Source organism: Ascaphus truei, chromosome 20 (assembly GCF_040206685.1).
Source record: "Ascaphus truei isolate aAscTru1 chromosome 20, aAscTru1.hap1, whole genome shotgun sequence".
NCBI classification, from domain to species: domain Eukaryota; kingdom Metazoa; phylum Chordata; class Amphibia; order Anura; family Ascaphidae; genus Ascaphus; species Ascaphus truei.
Genome location: NC_134502.1, coordinates 15,740,965 through 15,758,097, shown reverse-complemented (window position 1 = coordinate 15,758,097; position 17,133 = coordinate 15,740,965). Strand labels below are relative to the sequence as shown.

Sequence of the window (17,133 nt, the reverse complement as noted above, 5' to 3'; positions counted from 1 at the left end):
ATACTGTGCAGTATTGCAGCCAGCGGGAATAAAATGCTTCAATCCCTGCTTGGAAAATACCTCAATGCACTCGGGCAGAAAACAGTCACAAACCTCAATACACCCGGGTATACCCGAATTCGTGGGACTAGCCGAGCTCGAATAAAGTGTGTCGCCAGTGTAGGGTAATATCAATGATTCCAATATAATAAAAGAGCGTATCACTATATTGTAAATTCTTGATACGTCACCAAAGTCTTGTGATATTGTTGTAATCAAAAACGACATGCAGAAGCCTCCTATAATGGAAAGAAGGCAGGGGTCCCCCTCCACAGACTCCCACTCCAGCGCGTTTCGACAAACGGTCTTCTTCGGGGAGTGGAGTTGTGGAGAGTGAGCTCAGTTTATATAATGGAGTCAGGGAGTGCAAATTGCCGAATTCGCGCCAAAATTATCATGAATAGCTGAGAGGCACATATATACACATATACACACATTATATATATATATATATATATATATATATATATATATATATATATATATATATATATATATATTATATATATATATATATATATATATATAAAAACACACACACACACACATATACATATAAAAAAGAAACACACATATAGTGCGTATATCTGTTTGTGTGTGTATGAATACACTATACACAACACACACGCATACTGTATAGACAGCCTATTACCACATTCTGCACACACATTGATCAGTGTATATACACTTTGTGTTCTCTCTGCAGGCAATGGAGTCCCAATGAGCCTAATAATGCCGACAGCAAGGAGCACTGTGCAGAGACGATTTCAGGATCATGGAATGACCTTGACTGCAACAGGAAGATTAACCATATCTGTAAAGCAATAGGGAAATGATGAACTACAGTATATATATACCACGCTTATTAAGGTTAAGGTGGATAAAAAAAACAAAACCCTACACAGTAAAGCATATAGCAAATGGAAATATTACTGTATGTTCATTTGCATGTCTTAGACAGGTCTGCAAACCTGTCTTTCACCATTATCGCCCAGCACACAGCACTCCAATGCAGCAAGGGTTTCTGGGAAATGACATGCAAATGAGCACACAGTGCCACCTTTTGTCTCAAGCTCATATTACATGAGCAATCCTTATATTGCACTTCATTTCCCAGAATCCCTTGCTGCAGTGGAAGTGCTGTGTGCTGGGCGATAATGGTGAAAGACAGGGTTGGAGACCTGTCTAAGACATGCAAATAAACATAAAGTAATATTTCTATTTGCTATATATATATATGTATATATATATATATAAAACAGAAAAATGAGGAGCGCACACTCCTAGTGCATATACAGTAGAGTAATACAATTTTATAAAATATAGACAACAAATAAGTCCGCTAGCAATGTAAAAAACACAAACAAGCAAAAATAAAGTCAACCCAGTGATGGTGTTTTCTCTGTTGGAGAGCATAAAATAAGCCTTGAGGGTTAATAGTCTCTGAGAAATGTGGTACAGTATGTGTCTGATGACAACTACAAGTGATGGATAGAACCTACAAAGTCCCGTAACTTTTCATGCAGTGGAGTGAAACTTATGAATAAATCGGCAACTCCGGGGTGTTGCTGTGAAAGGTTGTGTTGCTGTGAAAGTGGGTGTGTTGCTGTGAAAGGTTGCGTCCATATGAAAAAAATTCAGGAAGTCAGACAGTGACAAATATTCACTGCTAAACCAGGACAGGTTTATTCCTTTGACAGTTTGTATTTGAGATCCAGATCACACATAAAAGCAAAAGAAAACAGAAATGACAGACACAAGTGGTGCACTGATTGCAAGAAAACACATATGCACTTTACTTTACAAGCAGCCCTGTCACATATCCCCCACTTTAAGAGCAAAACAGATATGATTTTTCTTAAACATACCTTTGTATCAGACAGGGATGCTACAAGTTTACTCTCCAGTAATGAGAAATAGGGGACATCAGCCCTCCCACTCTAGAGGTTCCATGTCCAGTCCCTATATCAGATAAAAACACATTAGACAAATCTGAATACACTAAAGTTCCTGAAAATCAATCTTGCTATTTCTCACCACTTTCCTTCCCAGTTATTTCAGCCCCATACCGGGATAATTGATCTGTATTAAGATGCTGACTTCCAGGCCAGTATGATACTGTGAATTTAAATGGTTGCAGGGCTAGATACCATCGTGTAACCCGGGCATTCTTACATTGCATATTGTTTAGCCACGTAAGTGCATGATGATCGGTTATCAGTGAAAATTGCTGCCCCAACAGATAACACCTCAATTCTTCCAATGCCCACTTAATTGCAAGACAATTGTGTCATATCTGGTTTCTCTTGGATAGAGTTTACGGCTTATATACAAAACAGGGTGTTCCATCCCTTCAACTTCCTGGCTAAGTACTGCCCCTAGCCCTACCTCTGAAGCATCATAGTGTACAATGAAAGGGAACTTGAAGTCTGGACTATTCAACACTGGTTCACTGCATAAAATATCCTTCAACTGGTTAAATGTAGCATTACACGAAGGAGGCCAGGTCACCAAATTTTATTCCTTATTCTTTGTTAAATTGGTAAGCAAGGCTGCTATAGACGAAAAGTTAGGAATAAACCTTCGGTAATATTCTACCAATCCAAGGAAGGATCTTACCTCCTTCTTGGTTCTAGGTATAGCTGCTTCCCGAATTTGTTAATTTGTTAAAAGTTTGGAAAGAGAGAGAAAAATCGTCTTTGATGGTCCTGAGAGAGTGTGAACCTGATATGGGCGGGGAGGCATATCACAGATCGCATTTGGAGGTAAGGAGGATGAGATAACATCTGGGGAAGAACTTTCGGCAGAACAAAGGGGTATGTGGGACATTTTGGTGTACTTTGTGGTACTTGCCTGTATGAAAACAATAAGGCAACAACTGGTCGTATTTGTTAGGCTGCTCAACTACCACCTTTCTAATCAGCCTTCTCAGTGTTCCATTTAGCCTCTCTACTAAACCATCAGTTTGGGGATGATATGGGGATGAATGCAGGTCCTGGATTCCCAACAACTGATACACCTCCTTCATTAGGTTTGACATGAAATTTGACCCCTGATCCGTGAAGATTTCACGGGGGATTCCCACTCTTGAAAAAGAGCATTTGTTACATTCTTAGCAGTAACACTGGGCAAGGGAATTGCTTCTGGATACCTGGTGGCGTAATCACACAGTACCAGTATATACTGATTACCTTTAGAACTTTTTGGTAAAGGACCCACCACATCCATGGCCACCCTGTCAAAAGCTTCCCCAACTACCGGTATAGGGATCAATTTCCCTGATCCATGATGTTAACTGGAGCCATCTACTGAGACATAGGACAAGAGGCACAGTTGTCTCCCACATCCTTATGTACTTTAGACCAAAAAAAAAGCATTAATATTCGACCTAGGTTTTTGTCTCTCCCCATATAACCCCAAGCTACCTTCGTTCTGTAGCCAATAGAAATCAAGTATATCAAAAGCCACCTCACACCTGAGGTATCCGTTACCTCCTTAATCTGTAATCACAGGTGGGGGCGGTCTTCTACGGAAACCTGAGATCATGGGTATGTACACAATAACACTGATTGGATGCAGAGCTGTCCCTTTAGAGAACTCCAATCGTAAAACATTTACATGAATTGGAACTATGTCCCGCACTCAATTTCCACATAAACACAAAATAAAACAACATAAGTTGAAAATTAAAAAACAATCCCTTGCTGAAATTGGAATCATATTAGAAAAGGAATCATATCAATACCTAAATTATAAAGATCTAATAACCCAAAACGGAACACATATTTAGAGCAGCACACTTAATGATTAGCACATAATTGTCTAGCTACAATATGTACTGTATCTTATACTATATTAGTGAAAGCACTGTATGCCTGCCTGCCTGCCTGCCTGGATGTCCGGTGTCCCTAGGGGAAATCTCATTGGTCCCTTGGTCCGCCCCCGCACACCTCTCATTGGCCTGAGGCGGAGTGACGGGCCAAAGGACACACAGGGACACACACACAGGGACACACACACAGGGACACACACACAGGGGGACACACACAGGGACACACACACAGGGACACACACACAGGGACACACACACAGGGACACACACAGGGACACACACACAGGGACACACACACAGGGACACACACACACACTCTCCCCCGTCAGTTGGACCGCAGCTCACCTTCCACACAAATTCCCCCCCCCTCCTCCTCTCCCGGTGCCCCTCCTCTCCCGGTTCCCCTCACTCTCTCCCCCCTCCCCACCTCACCCAAATCCCCACGCTCCGCAACATCCCCAGCCGCACCATCACCCTCACCGTGCGCCGCGGAGGAAAGCAGCAGCAAACTCCAGGCTCCTCCCCCCTCGCGGCGCGGCCCTCCTGCTCTCCCCCTCACGTGCGCCGCTACCGGAGAGGGGAAGCGCGGCCCGGGCCTCCAGCTCTCCCCCTCACGTGCGCCGCTACCGGACGGAGGGGAAGCGCGGCGCGGGACTCCCCCTCAAGTGCGCCGCCTCCCGGACGGAGGGGAAGCGCGGCGCGGGTCTCCTGCCACTCTTGCCCCCCCCCCAGCTTCCCGAACTCACCTACTGCCCCAGCCAGATGCCCCGGGGTCAAGGTAAGTCACCCACCGTCTCTCACCCACACACCCACCCAGTCACCCACCCACTCAGTCACCCACTCAGTCAGTCACCCACCCACTCACTCAGTCACCCACCCACTCAGTCACCCACCCACTCAGTCACCCACCCACCCATTCAGTCTCCCAGTCACCCATTCAGTCAGTCACCCAGTCACCCATTCAGTCAGTCAGTCACCCACTCACCCACCCAGTCACCCACTCACCCAGTCAGTCACCCACCCACCCAGTCAGTCACCCACCCACCCAGTCACCCAGTCAGTCTCCCACTCACCCACCCAGTCAGTCTCCCACTCACCCACCCAGTCAGTCTCCCACTCACCCACCCAGTCAGTCTCCCACTCACCCACCCAGTCAGTCTCCCACTCACCCACCCAGTCAGTCTCCCACCCAGTCAGTCTCCCACCCAGTCAGTCACCCACCCACCGACCCAACTCACCCACCCAACCACCGACCCAAAGTCACCCACCGACCCAAAGTCACCCACTCACCAACCCAAAGTCAAACCGACCCAAAGTCACCCACCCACCGACCCAAAGTAACACACCCACCGACCCAAAGTCACCCACCCACCGACCCAAAGTCAAACCGACCCAAAGTCACCCACCCACCGACCCAAAGTCACCCACCCACCGACCCAAAGTCAAACCGACCCAAAGTCACCCACCCACTCAGTCACCCACCCACCCACTCAGTCAAGTGTCACCCACCCACCCAGTCACCCACACACTCAGTCAACTCAGTCACCCACCTAGCTGTCAAGGGGGGGGGAAGCCTAACCCTGTCGTACGTCCCCCCAAAATTACATCCCGGGCAACGCCGGGTCTCTCAGCTAGTACAGTATACTATTCATGAATAATGAAAATTGGGTCTCTAAACACGCTTAACATGATGCAATAATATGTAGAGACTGTTACTAGTTCAGAAGTAGCAATTGAGATCTAGTCCTGTGTAGATCTAACAATATGTGTGGTAACATTGTATAAGACTGTTTTGCCTTAGTTTAGCATTGTCAGAATCCCATTCTTAGACAGGAGATGGCGCTCCTACACTTTCCCATGAACATACAGCATTGCATAAATGATCACTCCAATACCAAATAGTAGGTTACTGGCAATCTGATGGGCATGGTATTTAAACATCATAAACCACATAAACATATGTATAAAGACATATGTGTAAAGATGTCAACAGTATATATATATAGAGAGATAATGTAGCCATGTGTTAAAATTAGTGTACATATCTCTCTCTTACTGAGCAGTAACTCCTGTTAAAAGGGCAGGGTTGCCAGTAGTCATCATGGAGGTTTGCCCTCAACCCCTGTGATGTGTAAGATAGTAGCAAAGGAAGTGACAGCATGCTCTGTGTCCACTATTAGTGACACAGAGGTGGGTCTTTCTGGAAGCTGATATATTGCACAGCACTTCCTAAAGTTAGTCTGTTCAGTGAGAGTCATGTGGAGTGTCTGCAACAGTGTTGTAGGGTGTCAGAGCAGAGCCAGACAGTGCAGTGTCTGATGCAAGAGCTGTGAGGCTGTGCAGCTGAAGTGGCAGAGAGACAAGTTGCTTACACACTGTGCCCAGGGACCTGGCACAGCTGTGGTCTCCCTTAAGGGGAGAGGTGGACAACCAATTTAATTAGGAGGAGCAGAAGGAACCTTCCTCAAGATGGTCAACACCAAGCTGAGGGCTAAGTACGACCGCTATGATGGGCAGTCTGCCTATGGAGATGACATTAAAGATGCCCTTGTTCAAAAGATCCCTTCTGTGTGAGAGTAAAGTTATTCCACAGAAGGATGCACCAAGAAGGAGTTCCCCATCAGATGAGATCCTGATGGGGTGGAGGCTCTGTAACCAAATGTGAGTAGGACTCTAAGCACACTACCTCAGACGCCTGTCATGGTGATATCCCCCATACCAACCAAGCGGGAGACTCAGGAGTCCTGTTGCCAGCAGGTGCACCACGTATCACACAGACATGCAATGGGGCCAGTAGACCACAGGGGCCAATATGAGATTGGGTGGGGGCCCGTAAAACCGTTACATTTTTGGAGGCGCTGCTGAGATCTGTATCAACAGGACAGGCTTTTGCTAGGCACACTAGGAAACAGGGAGAGTGTATGCTGCCAGTCAGTGCTGTGTATGGGGACAGAGCCTAGGGGTAGTCAGAGTATGGTAATATATTGTCTAGGACAACCTAGGATCCTGAGAGGAGTACAGTGGGTCTGGAGCCAGGGCTATAGCTGTCCTAGTCACCATGAGGCAGCCACCATGAGAATGCCTGAAGGGATAGCCTGGATAACTCGGGTCAGGAATTCTGGAGAGGATCTGCACTAGAGGTAGCCAAGAGGGGTTGACGCACTAGTACTGCATGGGAGAAGCCAGAGTAGTCTAGCCAGGAGACAGGACACTTACCGCAGAGCACATACTGGAGGAAGGTGGACACAGCATACACTGAGAGAGTGAGCCTAGCCTGAGGTAGTGCAACATGAGTCAAACGTCCATTAGATGCATGTAGGTGGTGCTCCATGGCATTCTTTATTGCATCAAAATGGCAGCTGCCCCACAGAGAAGAGCACCATGTGTGATAATAGAAATTTCAAAGTAAAGATGGCGACCGCAAGAGGTGAAGTTCCACACGGTGTGGAGAATCAAAGATGGTGGCCAGTGCCAGACGGAGGGGGCGCACGTGGTGTGTATACCACAGAGGAGAGAGCTGCAGAAAGAACTTTTGCCAGTATGTTATGGAGCGGCGCCGTTTTTGTCCTGCCTAGGATCCCGGGTTGCTACCCTGGAGGACAGTGTGGAGGACATTGTTGTAATGTGCGGAGTGTATGGAGAGCCTGATTGCCAGACGGTGATCCCAAGACAAAAATCTACCTCAGTTGCTATAGTGAATGGCCGTGCAAACCAAGAGGGCGGATCCCGCTTCCCTGGGAGACCGCGTGGGCCGAGTGAAGAGAATTCTGCAAATGCTAAGATTGCAGAAAGGTTTTTAGAACAAAGTTCTGGTAAATAGTGCTCCAATGGCTGAGGTAACTGGTCCAAATAAGACAAATAATACATATAATCTTGATTGAAGAACTTCCTCAAACAGGAATCTGCAAGTATAGTGAGTGCTGGGGTACACAGGTAAGCGCTAAGGAATGAGAGGCATGTATAAAGTCCTGGTAGGTACTCTAGATGAGAAATGTAACAACTCCACTAAATGCCTTCCAAGTAGGACTACATCTCAAGCGCTGACATCCACCATGTGTAACAAACCCAGTAACCAAATTGAAAGGTAACTCACATGCAGTAGCCTGGTGTTCCTCCGTGGTCGTGCATCCCCTGGAATCTGCAGAATGGTGACCCCCGAGAAGGGAAGGTGAAGCGGAGCACAGCCGTGCCAACGAGGGATAATTCAGGATAACAGCCGGTCAGGTAAAATACTTCTTTATTGAGTAAGTGACAACATGGTGCAGAGAAGGATAGCTATCCTTCTCTGCACCATGTTGTCACTTACTCAATAAAGAAGTTTTTTACCTGACCGGCTGTTATCCTGAATTATCCCTCGTTGGCAAGGCTGTGCTAAGATTGCAGAAATTTGGCTGGGATTGGCGCCAAAAAGAAAACCCCACCCTGTTGGGGGTAGTGGCGCGAAAGCTGTGACCACGCCTTCCTGGACTGTGACAGGCTCAGAGCCAGTGCTGGGTCACCCAGTGAATCTGTGGGACCCTTCCCTAATATCCACCAGGGGGAGGTGTCTCTACCTTTGTCAAATGAGAGTGGAGTGTCACGCTGCGCTCACCACAAACAGGACTAGACCGCGGGGCTGAGGTGGGGATGTATATAACCGCCGCCCTACAACCACGGAGCCAGGTCCGGAATGCGTTGTCGGAGTCGTGGAGCTGGGTCGGGGCAGGAGAGTTCGGGGAAGCCGTGGTACTTGCAGTGATCCAGGGTTGGAGAGAGAAGAATCGTCGTATCCGAAGCCGTGGTCGAGGAGAACTCCCCTGGATCAGGAGCACGGGTAACAGCAAGTATCAGTTAGAATTTTCAGTTTTTGGTTTGCAGCATTTATCTTGTTTTTTGCTATTTTCTCTGCTTTTATGCTAGCACTCGCATTACAACCTCGGTTGATCATTAGAGTTGTAGAGATAGGGTTACAGATCTCTGCACCAACTATATGTATGTTTCTCCTATAGGAGTTTATATAGTGTATTTTCTTAACACTTGTGGAGGTATTTAACCACTGTTTTTTCTGTTTTTTTATCAGCTCACTGGTTCAGGGGGAAAAATACTTTTTCTTTGGCTCTTGCATGGAAGGGCTTACTAATTTATCCATTAGTCTATTTAATAAAGCGGAGATTCAAATTGTCAATGAGGAGGAGGTTAACCAGATTTTGTTCAAATCCACGCCAGAGGAGGCATTTGGTCCCGACCGGCCTACAGATCACATTAAAGATCTGGGAGACTAAAAAAGAAAGAAATAGAGTTGTACTCACATGGAAACACTCTCACCGAGTACTAAAAACAGACACTGATACCAAGAGGCTTTAGAATAAAAAACAGACCCACTATTGGAATAGATAACAGCGAGTTCTGTGAAAACTGGTGCAAAATTCTCAATAGGGCCTCATTGGACCTTATTGTCCTAGTTGTGGAGGAGGTTGGGTCCCAGCTTTCGAAAGATAGGCATGTTATTTTAAAAATTGAAATCACTATTGAAGAGACTCACCAGAGTGAGATTACTGCAAAGACTCTGGATGAGCTAAAAGAAAAATTGCAAAAATGTAAGAGTGATTTAATTCATTTTAAAACACAGAAATTTAAAAAAGTGGTTTCGGATTACAAGGAGAACTCAGTATACAACTGGACAAAGCAAGAGAGACGCACTAGATTCCAGTCTCAAAACAAAGGGAACATTTTCCAAAAGAGGGGTGAAGTTCATACCAGTGATTCAGAAGCTAGTACTTCAACTGATGGGGCAAGTGCCCAAACTTCAGAGCCTAAGTCTTTTTTAGGAAGGGGCAGAACAACAAAACAGCAGAAACTAGACAAAAAACTAGGAGGGTGAGACGACATCCCAAGAACACCACCGGTGCTGAGGCCGCACGCTTAAGCAGTTCTGACAACATAGTAATTAACTTATCTGATTATCCAATTTCAGAGATGGAACTGCAGGTTCTGTCGAAAGGCCCGTCTTTTGTTCCCACTACCATCCATAAGAGATTTGAGATAGAGGTTGAACTTTTCAAACTAGAAAGGAAACTTAACCTCAAATCCTTTTTTCTCCACAGAACGGATGGTCTGCAGAATCAACAGCAGCAACAGCAGCAAACACAACCTTTTGTTCAGGTACCTGACACTACAAGGGCAGTATGTAAACTAAATTCTAGGTTTATACCGCCAGTTAAGAATTCTAGTGTACAGGTTTTTATGAATATGGTAAAGAATGATGTTAATCATTTCTTTAAAAGGAACCATAAGATTCATTGCAACCTGACTAAGGAGGAGGATAGCTGTTTAAAAACACTACAAGCAAACCCTAAAATAATCATTAAAAAAGCTAATAAAGGGGACGCACTGGTCCTGCAGAATTATGAACAATATAGAGCAGAGGCCCTTAGGCAGTTGGGTGATGCTGGATGTTATACTATTCTCCAGCGGGACCCCACAAAGGTATATCAGCAAGAAATTACTAATATTTTGTCATTAGGGTTAGGGAACTTGTGGATTACAAAGTCAGAACTAGAATTCATGACCATGAATAATCCACGATGCCCCATATTATACTTATTACCTAAAATACATTAAAGTCTTCATAATCCCCTTGGTAGGCTGATAATATCGGCCACCAATTCCATTAATCAACCGTTGGCTATTTTTGACGATCAGTTCCTTCAACCCATTGTTATGGAGGGTCGTGCCTATATTAGGGACACATTTCACTTCCTGGATAAGATTAGAACATTATCACTGCAGGAAAAAAAGATCCTACTGGTGACATTAGATCCACTAATTTGTACACCATTATCCCACACACAGAGGGGATTGAAATTGTAAAAGGTTTCTTGAGTTAAAACACACTTCTCAACCACCCATTGATTTCAGCATTTTGTTGCTACATTTCGTTTTGCACAAAAATTATTTTAAGTATGAAAATAATTATTATTTGCAAATTAATGGAACAGCTATGGGAAGTAATGTTGCGCCCTCATATGCAAACCTATATATGGCAGACTTTGAAAACAGGTACATCTACACTGTTTATGAACAAAAGATATTATTTTATTGTCGGTACATTGATGACCTGTTCATCATATGGGAAGGGACCGATGATGAACTTATAGATTTTTTCAACTATTTGGAAGAAATTCCCACACCAGTTCGCGTCACGAAAAACTGGAGTGATAAACAAATTTCTTTCTTGGATCTCCTGGTTTCATTTGATGGACAGGTCATACATACAGTACTGACCTATATAGGAAACCTACGGATAGGAACTCCACGCTGTGGGGATCTAGTTTCCATCCTGTCTCCTTGAAAAATATGCTCCCATTCTCTGAAAAAGTGAGGGCGACACGGGTGATTGATAGACCCGAAAAGTTGGATTCAGTACTTAAGGAGATTAAAACTAGGTTTATTGAGCGTGGACATAAAAAATCTAACGTAGAAAGGGCTTTCCAAAAAGAATTGATTGAAAATAAACAGGATGATAACGTTGAAAGGATTAATATAGTGAGCAAATATACCACTGCCAGTAGGTTTATAAAAACAGCATTAACAGACACTGGGGGCTTCTACAGCAGGATGAGGTATTGAATACGGTTTGTAAAGAGAGACCTAGGTTTGCGTATCAAAGGGGACGTAACATCAAGGAGATCTTGATCTCAGCTGATGATAAAAAGTATTATCAGTTATCACATTTTTTTAAATCTAAACTTGGGTGCTATAAGTGCTATGGCTGTACCATCTGTAATAGTCTAAATACTGGGGAGGAATTTCGTCACCCCAGAAGTGGGCATAGATTTAAGATCAATCAAAGGATCACATGCACCAGTACAAACGTCATCTATACCATTAAATGACCTTGTGGGCTGGTATATGTTGGCAAGACTAACAGGATGCTAAAAACACGCTTCATAGAGCACCGTAGCAAAATCAATGCCAAGAAGGAGGATACGGCATTGATTAGACACTGCACTGAGTTTCATCACACAGTGTCCTCATTGAAATTGATGGGTATAGATCAGGTTTTAAAAACATTTTCTGGTTCAGATACAGATACTGCACTATTACAAAGGGAAGCGTTCTGGACATTCACGCTTGATACCGTATACCCAAGGGGCCTCAATGATTATATCTCCCTTAATAGCTTCATTAATGTAAGATAGGAGAGGTTAATCCATTCTGGATGGTTGGGATTGTGTAGTGATTCCCTATTTATTGTTAATTATAGCACTTATATTCTGTGGATTGTGATGCTGCTGTTGGTGTTGACCTTAAACCCATGAATTTTTCTGAGATTGAATTATGAATTAATGTGCCGTCTTTCTTTCCCTGACCCACACTATTTTTTGTGTGTACTATTGGTATTAGTACGTGGGAATCACTTTGTTTTTAATACCAGACTCTCATTGTGTGTTTTTTCTCTCTCCACTATGTGATATCACTGCCCACGGCCCTATCCCTACAGATCTCTTGGAGGGTACAAGAAGGGACTTCTATTCTTGTATGCTGATAATGCACTGAAATCGTGGGCAGAGTTACCCATTAAGGACCCCACTACAGCAAGATGATGTTATCTGGAAGGATGCGGGACCGACACGAGCGCTTGCGCATGCGCGATGATGGGATACCAAGATCCCCAGAGGGACCAATCGGAGATCATGTTATTACGTAATGACGTCATCAGGAGGACTGACGGACCGTGATGAGCACTCGCGCATGCACATTTGAAGGGATACCAAGATCCCCTGATGTGGAGTCTACAGGACTCACTTGGAGGCGGGACCACCTACCCGGATGTGCGCATGCAAGCGCAATGCACCATGGACTGAGACATTTCACTAGGGAGTTACCGGATATTTTTAAGTATCTTCACCTGGGTTGGGGGCTATATATGTTGGATATTTTATTGTGTATGCTATCTTCACTTGAGAAAGATCTCTTTTTGATGGTTGAAACGTTGTGTATTTGATATAATAAATTCTTTAAATCTGTAGAGCCCTGAACCCTCCATTTGTTGCTGACTTTGGAGTCTGTCATTCACAGGGACCCCCCTGGATCAGGAGCACAGGTAACAGCAAGTATCAGTTAGAATTTTCAGTTTTTGTTGTGTAGCATTTATCTTGTTTTTTGTTAGTTAATATCATGTCATTTTCTCTTATTTTGTATTAGTATTATTCTGTTTATTATTGTATTCAGCTATGATTATAGTAATATATATTCAAGTGAATGTATAGAGTGTCTTTTAGAGTGTTGAGCTTACTCATTCCAATCGGATTTGATTTGGTACACATGTTTCCCCAATTGGGGTGAACTTTTTTGGGACTATTTAATCCTAAGTGGAGGGACTACTTTCACACGTCATTATACCCCCGAGGAAGCGGATCTATCCGCGAAATGCGTAGGGTGACGGCCCCCGCGACTCGGAACCTAAGCGCTCGTCCCTGCATTCCTCTGACATCGTGGAGCTGAATTGCCAACATGCACGTCTGCCTTCACAGCAGGCGGTGTCTCGCGAGAGCGAGTAAGTCTTAGTAGACTTCGGAGAGGCACCAAGGCCACGAACACCAACGGTCTGAAGGCAGCATCAACCAACCCACAGCAGACTGAGGGACTCGAAACCACCCAGCTGGCCTGAGAGGAGACAGAGTATTGCCTCTGCAGATATTGAAAGTGGAGTGACTGCAATCTTACCGCAGACGTTGACAATCATATGCGCATGTCCTACCTACATCTTGTGAGTAGAATTCTATAGGAGCTCGACACGGGAGCTGTGGCAGTTCATGTTTTTAATTTTTTGTTTTATGTGTATTAAATATTCCCATTCTTTTTATGCTTGCTCTAACACTCTTTATTCCGTAATGATTCTCACCCTCATTGGTTTGGGTAATTAGTTATTTAACTGTATCACAATATGTGCAAGGGCACCACCATTTTTCTTTTTCACGATATTATTTCACTAACTTAGGGTGGTTAGTTTTTAGTTGACAGCCCCATTTGTTATCACTGATTAAGTATAATTGTTTATTACTTAACACTTGAATAGCGCTACACAAACACAATTTTTTTCACTGTACACACTTATTAGGCTATGTCATGCGTGCATTTGTGATTATGATAATGTGCAATCAGCTGCACATATCCATTATAGCATACATGTTTATCAGCTCAATGTAACATAACTAATTTATTGCAGAAACAGAATGTTTTAATAAAATACAAAGATCATTATTTGAATACAATCCTTAAAAAAATTCTTACATGACATTGAGCCATATAGTTGGTCAAACGAAGTCATGACACCTTCCACAAGTATTTCTGTTCACAATGGGTAAACCGTGGGTTTTGGATGCCCTCAGCATGAGCCTGTCTTGATGGTGGCCCCTCATAACTTCCATCATCAGCCTGCTCGGCATCACTGGTCGGATGCTGGACACTGTCCCTCTCGCCCTGTACACTACTCTCACTACCCTCCCCCACCTGCACTCCCCCACCTGGGGTAGTATCATGGGGCGGACCGGCATGGGACGTACATGCCCTGGCAGGATGGACCATACCTGTACGTGCCCCTCCACTCCCCACCACTCCTCCACTCCCCACCACGCCTCCACTCCCCACCACTCCTCCAGCCACAGCCACTCCTCCACTCGCCACCACTCCTCCAGCCACCACACCACGTCCAATCCCACTCAACTACCATGTCCACTTCCATGTCCACTCCCACATCCACTCCCACATCCACTCATCCTCTCTATTTCACTTAGTCACTCACTCAGTCAAAAAAAACAAATATAAACAAAAATGACACACTAACAAAGTTCTTTCACACTAACAATACATAAATGTTGAGAAAAAATATAATAACACAAGACAACTCACTCAATAATCACCAACAACTCACAAATCAACAACTCTCTCCTCCTACCACCAAGTCCAGTCTATCTCGCCCTTCCTCCCAACAGCACCGACACATGATCCAGACAATGGGCGCTTTATATAGGGTGAACAATTAAAATTGACACGCGAAAGTGTGATTCCAATGATTGTCAGGAGGTTGACTAATTATCATCACTTCAGCATTTCAGCACTTAACCCATACACTACCAGCTAAAATAAATAAACCAATAAACAAACATATACTGTCGCGGCCGAGTTTATTCTAACTTTTGCCTGGTCTCGGCCGCGACAGAAACCGGGCGCACGCCGGTGTGTCCCGTGCACGCGCCGGAGCCTCGGAGGATCGGTCCTCTGATCGAGGCACCCCCCTCCCTTCTCCGGGTCCACCGGGACCCCCGGAGCCCCCCACCGCCGTCCCCCACATTAGAGGACACCACCAGGGCTCCCTTCAGGGAGCCCTGGGCACGCGCGCATGGCGCGCATGGCGCGCATGGCGCGCATGCACCCGATGAAGCGGGGATTTGTTTAGAAAGCCGGGAAACCTCCTGGCTTGCGGCTCTAGCCGATGTAGGATAAAACGTGTCGCCTCTGTATACAAAATAATTTACAACCATACTATAGTGAAGGGATTGACTCCTTCCATGGACTCTCACACAGATACCCCAAGGAAACTAAGGGGGCATACACGAACATCAGGGGACATTAATTGCCTTAGCGTTGAAATGCAAAACTTCTTCACAAATAGCTTTATTTAAAATTATTATCGTTTAGATGAGCAGGGGGTCTTCAGAGCTGAACAGCATTGGTTTCAGCCTCTGGCCCCCCTACTTCATGAGATACAGGCCCCGTTATGGGGTACTGGTATCCACTGTACATTTCAAACTTACGCGTCACTTGACCGGGACATTTGCATTCTGCAGTGGATAACCGGCACCCCGTAACGGGGCCTCTATCTCATGAAGTAGGGGTGCCCAGAGGCTTAAACCAATGCGGTTCATCTCGGAAGACACCCTGCTTCCGCACAATATAAATAAAAATTACATGAATGCAGCTTCATAACCATAGCGGATATCCGCAACGGTAAGAAAATAATGTATATTGTTATTGGTGTTTTTAACAGTAGTGTAGATGAGCAGGGGGTCTCCTGAGCTGAACCGCATTGGTTTCAGACTCGGGGACCCCCTACTTCAGGAGATACAGGACCCCACATGGGATAAATCGGGCCATAAAAAGTCGATTCATTTACTTCTGCCCTGGTCGTAAGAAAGCATGTAAACATGTCACAGATTTTCATTAGCAAGCGGGAGACAACAGACAGCTACATCTGTAGCGGGACATTTATCAAAGTCATTTGGCTGCAAAAAAAACCATGCAAAACTGGAGTAAATACACTACATGATTTATCAAACCAGTCATTTCAAAGGGAAAGGTTTTGTTCTTATTAAATGTGGTGCAATTTTTGTCCCAGTTTTGCAGCCAAGTTACTTTGATGGATATACCCATGATGGAGTGTTTCTTAGGGGTTATTTATCAGTCTCCTTTTTGAAAATAAAATGGTGTCTGATTTATCGAGGAACATTAATCCCATTAGCAAACAACTGCTAGTGCCGTATTTTTGTACCACCCAGGAGACTTTCACTGAGAGACCAGTTTATGGATCTGATTATATTATGTGGTCATGTATTTCCTCCCTCACCCCTACCGACACTTCCCCAACCACAGACTTGTGCACATGGGGAGAGTCTAAAGACAAGTAACTGCAGTAGATACATTGGTACAATGAAGCATGCGATGAAAATGATACTGGGGCTTATGCAGAGACGTGAGAGAAGGTGAATGTCGCCAAGGATTTGGCAAAAGTGTGTGCTTGAAAAGGTTTCTTGCCGAGAACATGGCGAGTTTCAAAGAATCCGCCAGAAGTGTGTTGTAGCCAAAAAAATTCGCCACGAATCACTTATTCGCCATTTCTAAATGACATGGTATTCAAGTAGGGCCGATGCGCATGTACGCGCCATTCAGGCCAATTATATGGCGCGTTTCTGTCCGCCATCTAAAGTTGGCAAGTAACTGTTGTTCGCCGGCGGTGCTGGATGTATGAGAAAATGCATTGCGTTTTATTTTTTGGGGGTTCGCTGGAGGGGCGATTCAGAGGTGTACAGAAAGAAAACCTGGATTTAAACCCCCGTGGCCGATGTGTCACACGTTCAAATAAATCATAAACATTAAAAAATTGCACACGTTGTTGTTAATCTGGTACTAAATCAATGTGTTAGACAGCCGTTAACATTGCATGGACGCTGAACGTGTGTACATGAAGGGGACTGAGGTAACCTCAGAGCTGTCAATCAGCA

At 44.7% G+C, this 17,133-nt stretch overlaps 1 protein-coding gene across 4 annotated transcripts in view; it reads left to right on the top strand.

Moving 5' to 3' along the window:
* The window catches only part of LOC142470694 (C-type lectin domain family 4 member G-like), a 60,007-nt gene extending 58,415 nt beyond the window's left edge, over positions 1-1,592 (top strand). For all 4 annotated transcript variants that reach the window (XM_075577323.1, XM_075577324.1, XM_075577322.1 and 1 more), the window contains one exon: positions 746-1,592. In XM_075577323.1, coding sequence (XP_075433438.1) covers positions 746-875 — 130 coding nt within the window. In that variant the 3' untranslated portion in view covers positions 876-1,592. The remainder of the gene's footprint in view (positions 1-745) is intronic.
* The last annotated feature ends 15,541 nt before the right edge of the window (positions 1,593-17,133 follow it).